Below are 15,531 nucleotides of genomic sequence, written 5' to 3' on the forward strand. Positions count from 1 at the left end.
TTTTGCTACTTTCCTTGATTATTTTTCACCTAGTAGTAGTCTGTCCCTAACCCCACTACCCATTGTGCATTATTTGTCCCCTAATCTCCGCAGTCTATCATCATTCTTTACCAAAAAATCTGGCCTGCCTAGGCATCACATCTAAAGCTAACAAGTCCGGCTATCCGCCGGGAATCAACTGCCATATAAAGTAACCCTAACCTTCTGAAAACGATCTGTCGATCTATCACTTCAATAGTTATACTCGCATCCTTATATCACTCCTTTATGATCTGTAGTAGCTATACCTGACCATATACAACGCATGGAGACAGTTGAAGTCCCCTTGCACGAATATCAATGGTACATGCTTGTTACCCCTTGCAGAGGATGGATGACACAGCGACGGCACCGAGTCTCAACAAGACATCCCACGCAAGACAGGCTGCATGTCTCAACTGCAGAAAGAGCAAGGTCCGATGCAACCGCACTCCAGGGGATGCCAGCTGTGATAGGTGCAGGCAGGCCGCTGCAGAATGTGTCATTCCCAGTCACCATGTTGGCAGGCAAAAAGGAGTCAAAAAGTACAAACCTGTAAACTGGCGTCCTAAAGGATCATGCTAATATTATTTCAATTTCTAGCAAACGCAAAGGCCTTGAGAAGGCTTTGCACCAGATAGAACAGGCTATCAAGCGACCTAAGTCTGATGCATCTGAATCTGATGCTGCACAAAAAATCATATCTAGTCTCCAAGATTTACTGAACAGGACACAAGGTAACCAGCTGTACAGCGAGACCGATGAACTATCAGAGGACACCGACCGACCCCACGACCCCCATTCTCCCCACGGCGTTGATACAGGTGACAGTTTGTCACTGGACGACGCAGAGAACCCACTGCAACTACTGGCGCGCGCGTCTGACCTTCAGCTACCACCGGCTCAAGTGCGTAGTTTCCATGGAAAGCGTCTTCTGGAGCCATCACAGCCAGTAGCACCACCACAGGTTAATAACGCAGAAGACGATTCCTCCACGGCCAAACTATTTTTTGTTCCCGTTAAGTCGAATTTGGACCTGGGCCCAGACATGGACCCCATTGAGCTAGGCCTCGTCACCCCCGATGAAGCCGAGTCCCTTTTTGCTTTGTATGATCACATATCTATCCCCGAATCCATCTGCACAACCTGGGCTTATATATCAGTCTAGTTTTTATCAAGACCTTGCTCATACTCGATGGGGCCTTGACCCCGTCATCCATACTGCGTCTTTTGTACGTTCGCAGTCAGCTTTCCTTTTCACATCAATAATGGCTGCCGCTGCTTTGTTCGTACCATCAGCGGCCGCGCTATCGAAGAGGCTGTCTAGACACTGTAAATCACTGGCTCAGATGGTCACCACTAAACGTTTCAGATCGGTCGAAATAGTCCTGGCTTTCATGGTGAATGTTCCTTGGATGGCTCATGGTAATTACTTGGGTGACGACGACACCTGCTCCTACATTGCGATGGCCCTTGCCATTGCACTGGACTTGTCCTTAAACAAGATTGTTTTACCGTCTACTAGCTTTGACAATGGTGTTATAAGACGGCTTGCCAGGGCCGATTGTATTGATGCAAAGAGAGCATTGCACATGGATGGCTTTGATAATGCCGATCCAATCTCGGAATGGGGCCAGAGACTACTGCGACGACGCGAAAGGACCTGGATTGCCTTGTTCGTTTTAGAACGAGGGTAGGTAGCCCTGCTTTGAGCTCTGTATGCCCATCCTTCCTCCTATGACTAATGTAGCTCCACAGTGTATGTTTAGCTCGTGGGAGAAGCTACACTGTTCCCCAGACTTCTCTCATCGTAAGTTGTGACCGATGGCATATCTCGAACGTTGCAGACGCGCGTGATGGGCCCATGATTTCGATGGCGGCCCTCCGAAGAAACCTGGTATGCTGTTTCTGATACGTGCTGGGTCGTAGATTACGTGTCTTAATGTACGTTATATTAGGATGATCTTTTCAAGAAGGTCAAGTCCAGTTGCGATAACTACCAGACCATCGATGCTGGTTCAGAAGCTGCTCAATCGTACGTACAATCCTGGTCGCGTATTGACCATATGAGTTGCTAACGATCGTTTCAGAATTAAGACCACGATAGAAAGTTTCTACGATCGTTGGTATGAAACATGGGGGCCGGCGATTGGGGAGGGTCATTGTAAGTTTGCTGGTCGTTGTTGAAGCAGGCAGTCTCGTGCTCGGAGGAGAGCTGATTCAAGACAAAGCATATTCCCTTCCACCGTACGTGGAAATTTTGGTCACTCACACGCGATTATCAACGTATGGTGGTGTGATCAACCATCCCACGGCGCCACTTGAGGTAAAGCGTTTTTTTCGAGCGGCTGGCCTTTCCTCGGCGCTGAATGTAATGAGGGCCGCCATCCAAGGAGAATCACGATTAAAATCGATGCCGAACAACACGGTCATTATGATTGCATTCGCCGCATGCTCTGCCCTCAGCCTCAGTGTTGTGCCAACGGATACCAGATCCAGCCTGGCCCCAAGTGTACGGAATTTGATCGAGGAAACTGCAGGCGTGCTGGAGCGTATTGGGGCGACCCCCGGTCATAGGAACGGCGCGTCTGTGCTTTACGGACGGTATCTACGAGAGCTAGTTCGACGAGGCTCTGAGAATCGAAACGAACCACGGATACCGGCCGAGGCGACCCTGAGATCACCATCAGCCTTTGGTGGGTACGGTACTGTGCCCCCACTGCCACAACCGTCATTCTCGCCTTTATTTTGGTCAGAGCCGCTGCAGTTCTCTGCTATGTCTGATGGTCAGATCATCGATGCTGTGAACCGAGCAGGCATCACCTTCGGGACGGGCGTGCCGGATGTCCCACTGGACGACTTAATGAGTTGGGACTGGCTGGACATTGGAAATGCAACTGACTTTGGCTTCTGACGACACTGAGGGGAAAATGCAGCCGATCTCCATCCCGTCGGCGTCCAGAAGTAGCTCCGAGTGCCGATCCCGTTTCCTCGATCGATTCAAAAAACAAGGCTCTTGCACTTCCTACCAATCCATTGCCCTGTCTTGTTTACTTCTCTTTTCTTTTTTCTTTTTTCTTTTTTTTTCCTTTTTCTTCCACCTTCCTAATTTCTGTTCTCCAAAGGCCTTGTGTGAAGGTTATTGGCAATCTACTGAAGACGAAGACAATGGCGACACTGCGGGTCTCAGCGTTGCCCTTGTCGCGGAGAGCGCTCTCCGTCGCTCGGCCATGGTTTCAATTAAAGACATCCTATAGATCAAGTGTGCCGCCGTTACTTCGGACGAATAGCAAGAAAACCGCTCGATACTCAACAGTTACGGTAGAGCAACCGGCGCGAATGCCGACAATCGATCGTGCTGCATCGAAACTTTTCAGGAATGCGGATGAAGCTGTAGCTGACCTTAAAAGCGGATCTATTATCCTTAGCTCGGGATTTGGACTTTGTGGTGTTGCAGGTGATAAGACATGGCATGTGTTTGAAAATAAAGTCTAGGGCTGATATGTGCCAACCATAGAAACCATTATATCTGCAATTCATCGCCGTGGGCCTGAGGACCTACATTCCCTGACCGCGGTTTCGAACAATGCTGGTGCCCCAGGGAAAGGCGGCCTTTCTACACTAACCCAAGCTGGCCAGGTAAATCGATTGATATTGTCTTATCTCGGAAACAACAAAGCTTTGGAGAAGAAATACTTGACGGGGGATATTGCTATCGAGCTGTGCCCCCAGGGAACGTTAGCGGAGCGGCTACGTGCGGGGGGCGCCGGAATTCCTGCGTTTTTCACTCCTACAGGAGCTCGTAAGTGTCTTTTCTTCCTTTCTCTTCCTGTTTGTTTGTTTGTTTGTATTTGCCCTTTCACCCCTAAGGTTGAATGTGATCAAGTTTTAATAATCGCCCACCAAACCTAGACACATTCCTTCAGGAGGGACAGATCCCAGTCCGTCTGGACGAATCCGGTAGAGTTCTGGAGCATGGCAAGCCACGCGAGACGAGGATTTTTAATGGGAAGACTTATTTAATGGAAAATGCTCTCACCGGTGACGTTGCTATCCTTCGGGCATGGAAGGTAGACGAGGCTGGAAATTGTGTTTTCCGGTAGGTACGATCTTGATCTAGCATTACACATGCGATACTGATATTAAGTGTTTCTAGTTATACTACCAAGGCGTTTAGTCCTCTCGTGGCAAAAGCAGCCACTCTTACAATTGTCGAGGCAGAGAACATTGTCCCTGTGGGCTCCATAGACCCAAATGACGTGGACTTGCCGGGAATATTTGTGGATAGGATTGTTCCCGCCACAGCTCCAAAGTCTATTGAAATCAAAAAGCTGCGGCCCGCTGACGACGCAGGTACTTTGCAACCGGCCAAGGACGCTGCCATGGCGCAAAGGAACCGAATTGCTAAGCGGGCAGCAAAAGAGCTCAAGCAGGGATATTATGTCAACCTAGGCGTTGGTTTGTGTGGACTAGTCTTTTATGGTGTGTCCACGGCTCATGGTTAGATAGGGATTCCTACACTCGCTCCATCCTTCATGCCTGAAGGTGTCAAGGTCTGGGTACAGTCCGAGAATGGGCTTCTGGGGATGGTGTGTTGGGCCTTCTATCATGCATCCAACAACTAGCAAGGAAACTGACTGAAATAAGGGTTCATATCCCACAGAAGCTGAAGTTGATCCGTGAGTGTTTTCATCCCGATCATTATTCCCTCCTTGCCTAATATCCCTCCCTCAGAGACATCATAAATGCCGGGAAAGAAACCGTTACTCTGGTTCCCGGCGCTGCAACCTTTGATAGTAGCGAGTCATTTGGGATGATTCGGGGCGGGCATGTAGATGTTTCCATCTTAGGGGTTCGTGAAACCATTCTTCACTTGTGGACCTCTGCAGAGGCGAGGATTGTCTAACTAGTCTACAGGCTCTGCAAGTCAGCGCAAAGGGCGACTTAGCGAATTACATGATTCCCGGGAAGGTCTTCAAGGGTATGGGAGGCGCCATGGATCTGATCTCTAACCCTGACCGAACGAAGATCGTGGTAGCCACTAGCCATACGTCCAAGGATGGATCCCCGAAAATCGTATCAGAGTGCGAGCTGCCTTTGACTGGTGCGAACTGCGTGAGCACAATTATAACGGATCTGGTAAGGAGAGATAAACAGGACGAGGATTCGAATAGATGGTCTGACTTTCCGCTATAGTGCGTTTTCCAGGTCGATCGGGAGAAGGGAGAGCTGTTGTTGACGGAGCTTGCTCCTGGTGTCGAGGTTGAGGAAGTCCAGAGCAAGACGGGGGCCAAGTTCACCGTGGCAAAGCAACTGGAGCTCATGGAGTGACAATGTGGACCTGGGAATCCGTGACACAATTGAAAAGTGAACGGATATTTCACCTTTCCTTTTGATATATGCTGCTCATAATTTTAGATATATATGTAAATATCGATTTTAGAGAGCTGGGACGCGGTGCGCATCAACCGTGATTATATACGTGCAGTACAATATCGGATTGTTGAATTTACGAGCTCGCTGTATTTAGAGTTTGGAGCCCCTAGATGGGGCGAAATTGGATCCTGTCCCTTCGCTGATTGACTCCACGATATCATCCACGCTCTTCAAGATCCAAGTATTGCCTTCGTCGCTTGCAAGCCATTTAGCCCCCTCCTCACTTTCGACGTCGCTCACCCAGGTCCCGTCCTCGAGGGCTTTGCGAAGCCCAAATACGTGCGATGTCACTTGCGGGCCAACGCCAGACTGAGCACGCAGACATGCAACGGCGACAATTGAAGTTGAGATTCTACCCGCAGTTGCACCAGTACATCGATTAGCTGGATCTGACAAGAGCGCTCCGTAATGACTGTTCAAGATATGGACAGGTAGATCGGGATGGGAATCGGCTAATTTGCTATGTAGCTTTGACTCAAATGGGCGATAAATCGAGTTCCACAAAGCGCGGCCACGGTGGGAAATCTCATCGATATTCTCCGGCGTAGGGGCCCGGGTAGGAGAGCGCGATAGTTTCGCAGTGACTGAATCCGGAAGGCTGGCCTTGAAGACGTTGAGGCAGTTAATGGTGCGAGGGATGCCATTGAAGCTAATGCACTTCAGGCCAACCTCCCGCATGTATTCAGCGACGGATACACCCTCATCGGTGGACTGGGAAGCCGTGGCTAGTTGGAAAAGAATGGCAAGGGACTCGGGGGAGTTCATCGTCATCGTGGCGGCTGTCTGGAAGGAAATGAGTATCTTTCTGGCATGGACGTGCCCTTTCCCCCTTTGGCGGTGTAGGAAACTGAGAGAATGGTACCAACCGACAAAGCTAGCCAGGCCGGCTGCGAGAGATTGTTCGATTGCGCCGTCTGCTGAATCTTCTGGTAGACGGATCGGATGTTGGGTGGAGCGGGAACCGTATTCGGGCGTGCTTTTGGGGCGTTGATCAGTGCCTTCAAACTGTTGGGTAACTTGGACATGTTGCTTTGGTTTACTCGAAGCCGGAGAACTTGTGGTTGGAGAAAGCTGAAGGAAAGGATGGGGGATGGAACCTATTCATGTTTGGATTCTCGAATTGATGCCTCGGCACTAGAAATGGATACCGATGAGAACTTGATCCCGAGTGGCGCCGATACCCGTGCAGCGTATGAAATTTGTAAGGTACAATACATATACATATATAACACACTTGTATCTTACAGTATGCATGGTACGAATACCCCACGCGAAGCTTTCTTCTTGGTCTGGGGAAAAAAAGTAAAGGAAAATAAAATGCGGGGAAAGAAATCCACATTTGATCTCTTTGCCTTTTTCATACTTCATAGGATCGGTTGTAAAAAGTGGCCCCCGAGAACGATGATCGATGTCTGTCGCATTCCTTCCACTCTCTATATATATCACGCGTTCGTCTCATCCTAACTCGCTCTTGGAGAACTTTAATGATATTCCCATCACCGTCCCCGTATCATCATGGCGTCCATTAAGCAAAGTACGGAGCTTGTTGAAGATGCGAAACCTACATCAGTTACGGAAGCAATTGCTGGCGATACCACCCAGAAGAGGGTGATCCAGAGTATCTTATTCAAATTGGACACAAGGTAGCATACATAGAGTGTGGCACTAGATCTCCACAGAATTTCTGAGAAGTTATTCTTGACAGAATCCTCCCAATCTTAGCCTTGCTCTTCCTATGTTCCTTCCTGGATCGTACAAATGTCGGCAATGCGAAGATACTCGGCCTCGAGGACGACCTCAACATCACTGGTCATCAATATGATATAGGCTTGGCAGTTTTCTATCTGACCTACATATGCAGGTATGTGAGCCAAACAGACCCACAAACATCATGAAGCACCAACACCATCGCATGTATATCCATGCGCCACAATTCGTGTGGGCTAATCGGAGTACTCCCAACGTAAGCGAACTCCCGAGTAACCTCATCCTGAAGAAGGCATCACCAAAAATTTGGCTTCCATTGCTCACTATGGTTTGGGGTGTTGTTACTATGTGCCTTGGCTTTGTTCGCAATTTTGCGGGGTTTGTAGCTGTCCGTGCTATTCTGGGCGTTGCAGAGGGAGGATTGCTCCCTGGGATGGTAGGAATGCTCGTTTTTCCCCTTGGTTATTCGAGGCTGATACGATTTAGGTACTGTATCTATCGTTCTTCTACAGACGAGGGGACCTAGCTTTACGCATTGGATTGTTTTACACTGCTGCATCATTGTCTGGTGCTTTTGGAGGTACGATTTTGCATAAAGTTGATCTTTTCCCTATCTTCCTCATGCGACTCACGTATGGTGATATAATCTAGGACTCTTAGCTCGCGGGCTGGCTGAAATTGGCCCTCAGGGTGGACTGGAGGGCTGGCGTTGGATTTTGATTATCGAGGGGCTACTGGTAGGCATTGTTATACATGAGAAAGATGGTACTGGCCTATTTTGACATTGAGCAGACATTCTTTTGCGGTTGCCTCAGTTATGTTGGCCTCCCAAATAGTTTAGAAACAGCGACGTTTTTGACCCGCGAAGAGCGGTCGGTTGCACAGGGAAGGATTTTGCTTGATAATCCATCCGTACCCCAGACGTATGTCTTCCTCCCTGTTCCGTATGACATCCAGGGGTCAATTGCCTTGTGTCGGACAGGCTAGGAAGTTCCCCTTCCCTAGCCTTTCTGGACTTCATATCTTCTTCTTTCGTTTTTCGTTTTCTTATGCTTTGCCTAACAAAACGGTTATGCTGACAGGAAAGAAGCTCTTCAGGAGATGAATTGGAAACCTTGAGGTGGTCTGAAGTGCGAAGGGGACTGCTAGACCCCCAAATGTGGTTTTCTGCAGCGGCGTATTTTGCCATATTGTCCGGATTGTACTCGTTCGGACTGTTTGTATGTTTGGTTGATCCACAAGCTTCTACAGGAGATAACTGACCGGAGACCCTTGTCTTATCTAGCTACCTACTATAATCGACGAAAGTGGGTTTGCAACTGACCCAAACGCCGTGCAGTTATGGACGGTGATTCCATATGCCGTCGCAGCTGTCTTAACAGGTAGGTCAAACGAACTATAGACCGCGATAATGATGGTATTAACGGGTACCAGTATTCGTGGCTTTTATTTCGGATCGCTTGAAGCTGCGAGGCCCTATTATGCTTTTCACTCTGCCTATTTCCATTGCAGGGTACGCAGCGATTGCCAATATCCAGTCTGCCAAAATCAAGTATGGAATGACCTTCCTTATGGCTACTGGGATGTATAGTAGCGTCCCATGTATTCTGGTGTGGAATACAAATAACTCAGCTGGACACTATAAACGTGCCACAACGTCAGCGATGCAGCTGACTATCGCTAACTGCGGTGGTTTTGTTGCTAGTAAGTTGACCTAGCTATGGGCGTTTCAGCAAGCTATGCACTAACTAGTGAGTAGCGTTCAACTATCCTGACAAGGACAAACCCCAGTACCACCGTGGTCACACCATCATTCTTGGCCTCCTTGTTTTTGCATGGTTCATGTAGGTACATGCTATGCGTGGTCCAGATGACGACTGACTTCTCACCATAGGGTTTTGCTTAACATTCTCTATTGTAACAAGGTGAACAGGGACAAGAAGAAGGGTAAATACGCACAGTACGCGGGATATAATGATGATAGAGATCCTGCATTTGAGTTGATGTTGTGATATGGGTACTACTAGTAGTGTCGGATGAACTCCGAGAATTTGTACACTTAATACATACATAAGAATGCACTAAACTGTAAACGACAAGCTCGGCTGCACCGGACAAATTTCCGGGGTAGGAATTCGCACCAATTGATATAGCTCAAGTATTAACAGATCAATGTAATTGTAACTAGTTGGCTGGAACGCACCATTCCCACCCCGCAAACAAAGGGAAGGGTCAGCGTGTTGTGGAAAGCACCTTTTCCACAGTCTGATAGAGCCAACATCCTGACCCACCTAATGTGGAAATGGCCACACATATTTATAACTTGGCCCAGATGCCTCCATCTGGTGGCAGTGTTTCAAACATCCCTTGCACGCGTTTGACCCGAAATTAGTGATGTTGTTGAATATGAGATCGATCGTTTGCCGAGTCCTAGCACTTGCAGCATGTGCCACGACTGTGTCTGGTAGCTCGTGCTCTGAACCGTGGTCCAAAGACGCATGCCAGCTCTTTTCAGAGTCGATGGATTATTTAGATCGAATGTACGACCCGAAAGCTGCGTATGTCTTCAACCCTAGTGCGGCTACAGCTCTGCGTCATGACACAAGGACGTCCGTCTGGTATGCAGTGGGCTTGTTGGCTCGGAACCAGAATGATGATGTGGCGCAGGCGATGGCAATCATCCAGAATGTAATCGAAGTGCAGTTCAAGGACCCTGCAGATCAATGGTGGGCCTGTGTTTGAACGTAAAGTGTCGGGTGCCTGCTCACCTATATAGGTATGGGGACTACCCCGTGTACCCCGAGGAACCCACCGTGGGTACTTCGGCATACGAGTCGAGCCTCTATGACACTTGGGATCCCAACTGGAGAGGCTTTATTGGGACAGCCTTTATCATCGCCTTGGAGGAGTTTCACCATCTGGTCAACCCGGACGTGGCAGAACTTATGCTGGAATCCCTTTACAATTGCACCATTGGAGATGCGTATCGAGTTGGAGGAGTTGACGGGGACAATCTGTATCCCTCGTATACTAACCCGGTAAGAGATGACTTGTCTTCGTGTAGTGCAAGGATTTAGCTTGTCTGATTGATAGTCTTGAAGGCATTAATGAGAGCCATTGTGAGTGGTTGGACCGGCGAGAAATACGCAGATGCCAACATGACGCTGGCCGGTGAGAATTATGCGAATGAGGTTATTGGTCTTTTCGACCGAGCCAATACTCTTTCAGAGTTCAACAGCGCAACGTATACTGGCGTCTCTTTGATTGCGCTGACGATGTGGACAAAGTACGCCGCAGAGAGCTCTGTGATGAAAGCAAAAGGAAAGGAAATCCTGCAAGCTACATGGAACAACATCGGCCAATTATATCACGCAGAGCTCAAGAATCTTGCGGGGCCATGGGACCGCTCCTATGGATTCGACATGCAGAAGTATTTCGGAATTATGTCTGCACATATTTGGACCCTTGTTGGGAAGAAAAAATCACCTGTTATTGACAAGGTATAAGACGCTTGTTGTTCACCAGTCTTCCGGGGCTAACCGACTAGGTCTACATGATGTCTCATAACGCTGACTTTGCCATTTCTCCGCTTGTGGCTATACTCTCGAGCTTTCATAACTCCTTGGTCCCGGCTACGGCAGTAGATGCTCTAAGAACCTTCCCTGGAGAGCACATGGCCAGCACATCAGCACAGTCAATCCCGTATGATTATTTCCCCCGAAACATCAGTGCGTGGCTTGGAGAAAAGATAAGTGTCGGAGCAGAAAGTTTCAATGAGACTGTTATAGGGGGCCCAGCTATGAATCCGTCTACATTCAACTCGGCGGTGGTCCAGTGGGATACTGGAGCTGGAATTGGCTGGATTACAGTATGCACCCACTCCCTACTTAGGTGGTACCAAAGGACTACCTAACATCTTATAGTTATATGCAACAGAGCAGGCTCTCGACGCAGTCGTTGGACCGGGTTATCTTAACCTAACCTATCCCCAGGGAACGTCATGCTCTCAGTTCCAATTCTTAGTCTCTCCGTTTACTCAGAAGAAAGATGTTGCTGGCTGGGAAGATCTTGTAGGATTGAATGTCAGAGTGTCCGGCACTTTCGACCCAAAGCTGAGTGTATCATATAGTGCAAGCGATACTACCATAAAGTATGTTTCCTGACGACTTGAACTTGTCCCCCAGAGACTAACATACTCCTAGTGACTTCATGTACTGGAATCTCACCTACTCAATGCCAGTGAATAGTACTACAATCCCAAATATATTGCTGGAGGTGAATTTGGCGTGACTGATTACTCGCAATCAATAAACGAAATGAGACGACTGGTCCAGAAGATCACATTGAGAGGTTGCAACTGGAGCCTTTTTGGGGGGATGTGCAAGGGGCCAACTTTTTTTTAACAAGACATTAGTGACATATATGCAGCCATGATTCTGGGTTTGCTGTTATAATGCTGGTCTGAGTGTGCTCTCACGGCAAAACACGGCGGCAATGAAAAAAGCAATAAAGAGCGCTGTCTAAACTCTACTTTCGTCTTCTAACTTTTTTACTGCGGATATAAGCTATGACACTTATCGAGATGTCCAATTGCATCCACACACCCACCGATGGGAGGGTTTTAGCTCAAGTGCAACTCAAACACTTTCGTCATCCTGACCAGATCTCTGGCGACGGACCGGCTCCGTTCCAGCGAAACTGAGTAGCATGCCGATATCATATATGGCCTTCAAAATACCCGCAATGGTAAAGGAAAGACCAAAAAGACCATATTTCGATAGCACCCCGGTGATGAGTGGCCCTAGACTCTGACTGCTAGTCTTCACCACATTGATGGCACCCATGACGGCGGTGCGCTTGTCAGAGGGAAGCGCCGCAGCGAGGAAAGCCGAGCGCGGTGCCACATCCATGTTCTGGGAACAGGCCCGGAGCACCAAAAAGGTCAGGGCTAGAGGTAATATATTCGGAACTGGAATAAGAGCTAGACAAATGGCAGAAGGGAGATGAGTGAAGACCATCGTCTGTGTCCTATGATCAGCTTTGATTCCTTCCCCATAATATATTACAGTACGATATTCCTACCTTGACATTACCAATGCGTTTGGCAATGGAAGAGGCTACCAACATGGACGCAGCGGCGATAATGCTTGTAGTAAAGAAGATGGAACCGAGTTCACCCTCCGGCAGGGAGAATTTGCGTTTGAAGAAATAAGTCATCCATGACCTGCAACTGTTAGTCTGGCGTTCTGCAGCAATTATAAAGAACTGGTACGGCAATCCGTGAAAGTACATACAAAGATGCCAAGCCCGACGCAAATGAGTCGAGAGCAAATAGAATGAAGAGTCTGACGACCAACGCTACGAGGTCTCTGTCGCCAAGGAAAGAAAATAAGTTTGTTTTCTTTGGAGGCTGCTCGCCGCTGGCCCTCCCACCCAGGAGAGGCTGGGTCTCACCATTCTCGCCTTGCTGATCCTGCCGCCGAGCAGGCTTTTGTTTCTCTGCCTCCACGTGATGACTCAGAATAGCGGCGAGAATGAACTTGAGAGCACCAATAGCTGCGTACGCAAAAAAGATCATCTGACAAGCAGCGATAAATTGCCATCCCCGATTAACTTGCAGTAGATTGATGGCCCACCCGCAGGCCATCATGCCTAGAGCCGTGCCTGCGGTGCCGATTAGAGAATACCAGGCAAAAATATCACCTAGCGATTCATGAGGCGTGAGGTGAGCCAGAGTGGACTCTTCAACAGCTCGGAAGGGTCCGATTTCATTTCCACTATTGGGCGATGTAAGGATACGGATACAGAACTCGAACAAATTCCGACGGCTTACCTTGGACTAATCACCCCGAGAACAGCTGCCGCCAGAAGAATCCAGAAGTTATCGAATAAGGCGAAAATGACACCACTACCTACCATCAAAGCCGAACCCAGTAGGAGAACAGCTTTGCGGCCCATCGCATCGGCAAAAAGGGTCAGAAAGAAGCTAATGACCACATCCCCAACCAGAGTTAAGGTCATAAAGAGGCCAATATGGGCATCGGAAATGCCTAATGAGGATAGATACGAGGCTAAAATAAGCGTCGAGCCACCATAAGCAAACAGCCGAACAAATCGCTGGGCGCAAAGCAATTTCACATCTAGCGAGGATTTCCAGAGGGAGAGCAGTCCCAATTCACGAAGGATTTTCGTGGGCAGTCGAACCCGATTCTCGGATGAATCTCTGGTCATGGTGGAGGAAATCAATTGATGATCCTGTCTCTCTCACTCACTCAGGCAAGCACGAAAAGATGGTAAAATATAGAAAAACTAGGCTGTCTAGAAAGAGATATCCGTTGAGTTAGTTAGTTAACCTACCAATTAATAAGTCCTTACCTAAGTTTGACTAGTTGGTTAGCTTAGTTATTTCTTGGCGCGATATGATATGATATGACATAGCATAGCATAAGGAATATGACTAAGCTCTTATTTTCATGCACCAACATAGTAATCTACTAGTAGTAGTACTACGTCGTTCAGTAGAGCCATGTAGGACTGGCTAATTACTACCGCCAGAATTGTCTGGGGGTGACGGCGAGATACGTATTGGAAAAACCGGTCAGGTGATGGATGACTTCGAGAATGATAATTTGATCACGATGACTGCGCAATCCTCTTCTTTCCTCCCTCACCCTCCAAACAATACAATAACAAATACATTCTAGAAGAGAAGGCAAAGAAAAAACAGAGAAAAGGGGGGGGTTTGTGTTACCCAAAAGCCTTGGTCAATTATGAAATATGACAAAAAAAAAGCATCAACTCCCGAGCGCGAACCCCGGGAACTGTTGAGGTCCAAGCCCCATTTAATCATGACCCTAAGTGACGAATTCTAAGGTAATTTTTCCTTGTCTACTAGACCTTAATCTTTTCTCACCAAACATTTCAGCTTTTAGACCCATTTCTATCTTATCTTACTCGCGTACTTTATACTCGCTCCTGACTTCAATGATATCAGCGTACGCACTGTACCAAAACAATGGCGTTGAAGAGCGCCTCGAGTCTCTTAACTTTCTATCTTACACTCGGTAGCTTCTGCCTGGGTAACACAGCCGATATGTCGGCTTTTAATAACCCTGATCATGGACCGCCGGCCACAGATTTTGCTGCAGCAGACTCGCTGCCGATCTCAGTCCTTCGTGCAGCAGCTGCAGCCGCTAGCGTAGTTCCAAAGGACGCAACATATCCCTTTAGCCTGGGTAGCTCCGAAAAGTCCACCATACACAGTGACTGGCTTTCCTTTAAAGAGGTGCGTTGAATCTAAGAGCCCCGCCTCAGTAGGCGCACTGCTAACCTCCTAAACTTTAGGGCGCTGCTCTGTCATGGGTGGCTGATATGGATGTGGATTGCGATGGAGTGAACCATAAATGTGAGGTAACTGGCCTAAAGTCGTTTGTGACATATGTACATCCTCTGATATGCTTATTCCAGGGAAATGGAGATGGCCAACCGCAGACAAATTGGGGGGCTCTGTCTGCATATGCAGTGCCTTACATTGTGATTCCCGATAGGTTCCTGGTTGCAAATAAGGATATTCTACTAGGAAATAATATCGCAGCCGTGATTTGGTATGTTTTCTTTCCCTTGTGCCAATACCCATCTAATCGGCGATTCGCAGTAACGGCAAGATGTATTATGGGATCCTCGGCGACTCTAATGGGGATGACCCCCAAATTACGGGTGAAGCGTCGTGGCTGATGGCGAGGACATGCTTCCCCAAGGAGAATCTACAGGGAAATAATGCCCACTCGTCTAAAGATATCACCTGTAAGTGTTCTTACTGGCTTAACTTCCCAAAGAAGGAGCTGCTCACGAGCTATGAAGATATTCTTTTCACTGGCAAGGGTGCTGTTCTCCCTGATAACGCCATGGATAAAACCTACATCACGGATTTCGGCACCCTGAGGACTATGGGCGACAAGCTTGTCAGAGCTCTTGCCTCGAATGTGGACACATCAACTTCATCCGAATCTGCAGCTACAAGCCTATGGGCAGGGCGGGGAGGTCCGTATCATTTTATTGAAAAGGAACTTTGAGGAGCACTGTCTAACTTCTGCCAGGTCTAGTGATGATGATCGTTGTGCTATTCTGCACTGTACTGGTCACGTTGGCTTTGTGATATATCTGATTATGGTCACTTATCTTTGGGTTTTAGTCTGGGACAAGTCATAGACGGTGATGCATGTTACAAAAATGAAAGCTACTTGGAGGATTTGTCGTATGCTTTTGGGGTTGGGGTTGGGGGTAGGGGGGGGGGGCGGGGGTCATTAGACAGCATGAAGACAAGGGAAGGAGATAAACAGTCAATACCTATGAAAATTTACAAATGGAAGT

The 15,531-nt window shown here is 48.1% G+C and overlaps 6 protein-coding genes across 6 annotated transcripts; 4 read left to right on the forward strand and 2 right to left on the reverse strand.

Moving 5' to 3' along the window:
* Window positions 1-535: 535 nt before the first annotated feature.
* BDV27DRAFT_166188 (uncharacterized protein) lies at window positions 536-3,301 on the forward strand (the record flags this gene model as incomplete). Its single annotated transcript, XM_032074127.1, has 8 exons — window positions 536-573; window positions 622-1,125; window positions 1,187-1,711; window positions 1,788-1,828; window positions 1,866-1,915; window positions 1,992-2,053; window positions 2,109-2,182; window positions 2,244-3,301. 8 exons carry the CDS (start codon window positions 536-538, stop codon window positions 2,930-2,932), a joined length of 1,983 nt encoding a protein of 660 aa, XP_031925573.1. The 3' UTR covers window positions 2,933-3,301.
* Window positions 3,060-5,447, forward strand: BDV27DRAFT_17969 (3-oxoacid CoA-transferase). The gene is made up of 9 exons (XM_032075930.1): window positions 3,060-3,475; window positions 3,536-3,820; window positions 3,931-4,117; window positions 4,175-4,476; window positions 4,528-4,607; window positions 4,666-4,697; window positions 4,753-4,870; window positions 4,936-5,157; window positions 5,215-5,447. Exons 1-9 carry the CDS (start codon window positions 3,187-3,189, stop codon window positions 5,347-5,349), a joined length of 1,650 nt encoding a protein of 549 aa, XP_031925574.1. The 5' UTR covers window positions 3,060-3,186; the 3' UTR covers window positions 5,350-5,447.
* On the reverse strand, window positions 5,444-6,521 carry BDV27DRAFT_18029 (uncharacterized protein). The gene is made up of 2 exons (XM_032075931.1): window positions 6,321-6,521; window positions 5,444-6,237 (listed from the first exon to the last, which is right to left on the reverse strand). The coding sequence occupies exons 1-2, from the start codon at window positions 6,477-6,479 to the stop codon at window positions 5,545-5,547; spliced, it is 852 nt and encodes a 283-aa protein (XP_031925575.1). The 5' UTR covers window positions 6,480-6,521; the 3' UTR covers window positions 5,444-5,544.
* A 448-nt stretch (window positions 6,522-6,969) lies between these two features.
* Window positions 6,970-11,625, forward strand: BDV27DRAFT_166199 (putative MFS transporter; the record flags this gene model as incomplete). The annotated part of the gene is made up of 11 exons (XM_032074128.1): window positions 6,970-7,072; window positions 7,177-7,315; window positions 7,423-7,597; window positions 7,648-7,741; window positions 8,596-8,865; window positions 8,921-9,005; window positions 9,938-10,199; window positions 10,263-10,661; window positions 10,709-11,029; window positions 11,085-11,311; window positions 11,364-11,625. The coding sequence occupies 11 exons, from the start codon at window positions 6,970-6,972 to the stop codon at window positions 11,449-11,451; spliced, it is 2,163 nt and encodes a 720-aa protein (XP_031925576.1). The 3' UTR covers window positions 11,452-11,625.
* BDV27DRAFT_18048 (putative MFS transporter) lies at window positions 11,377-13,439 on the reverse strand. Its single transcript, XM_032075932.1, has 4 exons — window positions 12,995-13,439; window positions 12,456-12,938; window positions 12,244-12,385; window positions 11,377-12,182 (listed from the first exon to the last, which is right to left on the reverse strand). The coding sequence occupies exons 1-4, from the start codon at window positions 13,390-13,392 to the stop codon at window positions 11,799-11,801; spliced, it is 1,407 nt and encodes a 468-aa protein (XP_031925577.1). The 5' UTR covers window positions 13,393-13,439; the 3' UTR covers window positions 11,377-11,798.
* A 737-nt stretch (window positions 13,440-14,176) lies between these two features.
* Window positions 14,177-15,233, forward strand: BDV27DRAFT_166201 (glycoside hydrolase family 75 protein; the record flags this gene model as incomplete). Its single annotated transcript, XM_032074129.1, has 5 exons — window positions 14,177-14,446; window positions 14,506-14,571; window positions 14,629-14,765; window positions 14,816-14,964; window positions 15,022-15,233. 5 exons carry the CDS (start codon window positions 14,177-14,179, stop codon window positions 15,231-15,233), a joined length of 834 nt encoding a protein of 277 aa, XP_031925578.1.
* Between the last annotated feature and the right edge of the window lie 298 nt (window positions 15,234-15,531).

The sequence above is a fragment of the Aspergillus caelatus genome, assembly GCF_009193585.1.
Source record: "Aspergillus caelatus strain CBS 763.97 unplaced genomic scaffold BDV27scaffold_140, whole genome shotgun sequence".
In the NCBI taxonomy this organism is placed as follows: Eukaryota; Fungi; Ascomycota; class Eurotiomycetes; order Eurotiales; family Aspergillaceae; genus Aspergillus; species Aspergillus caelatus.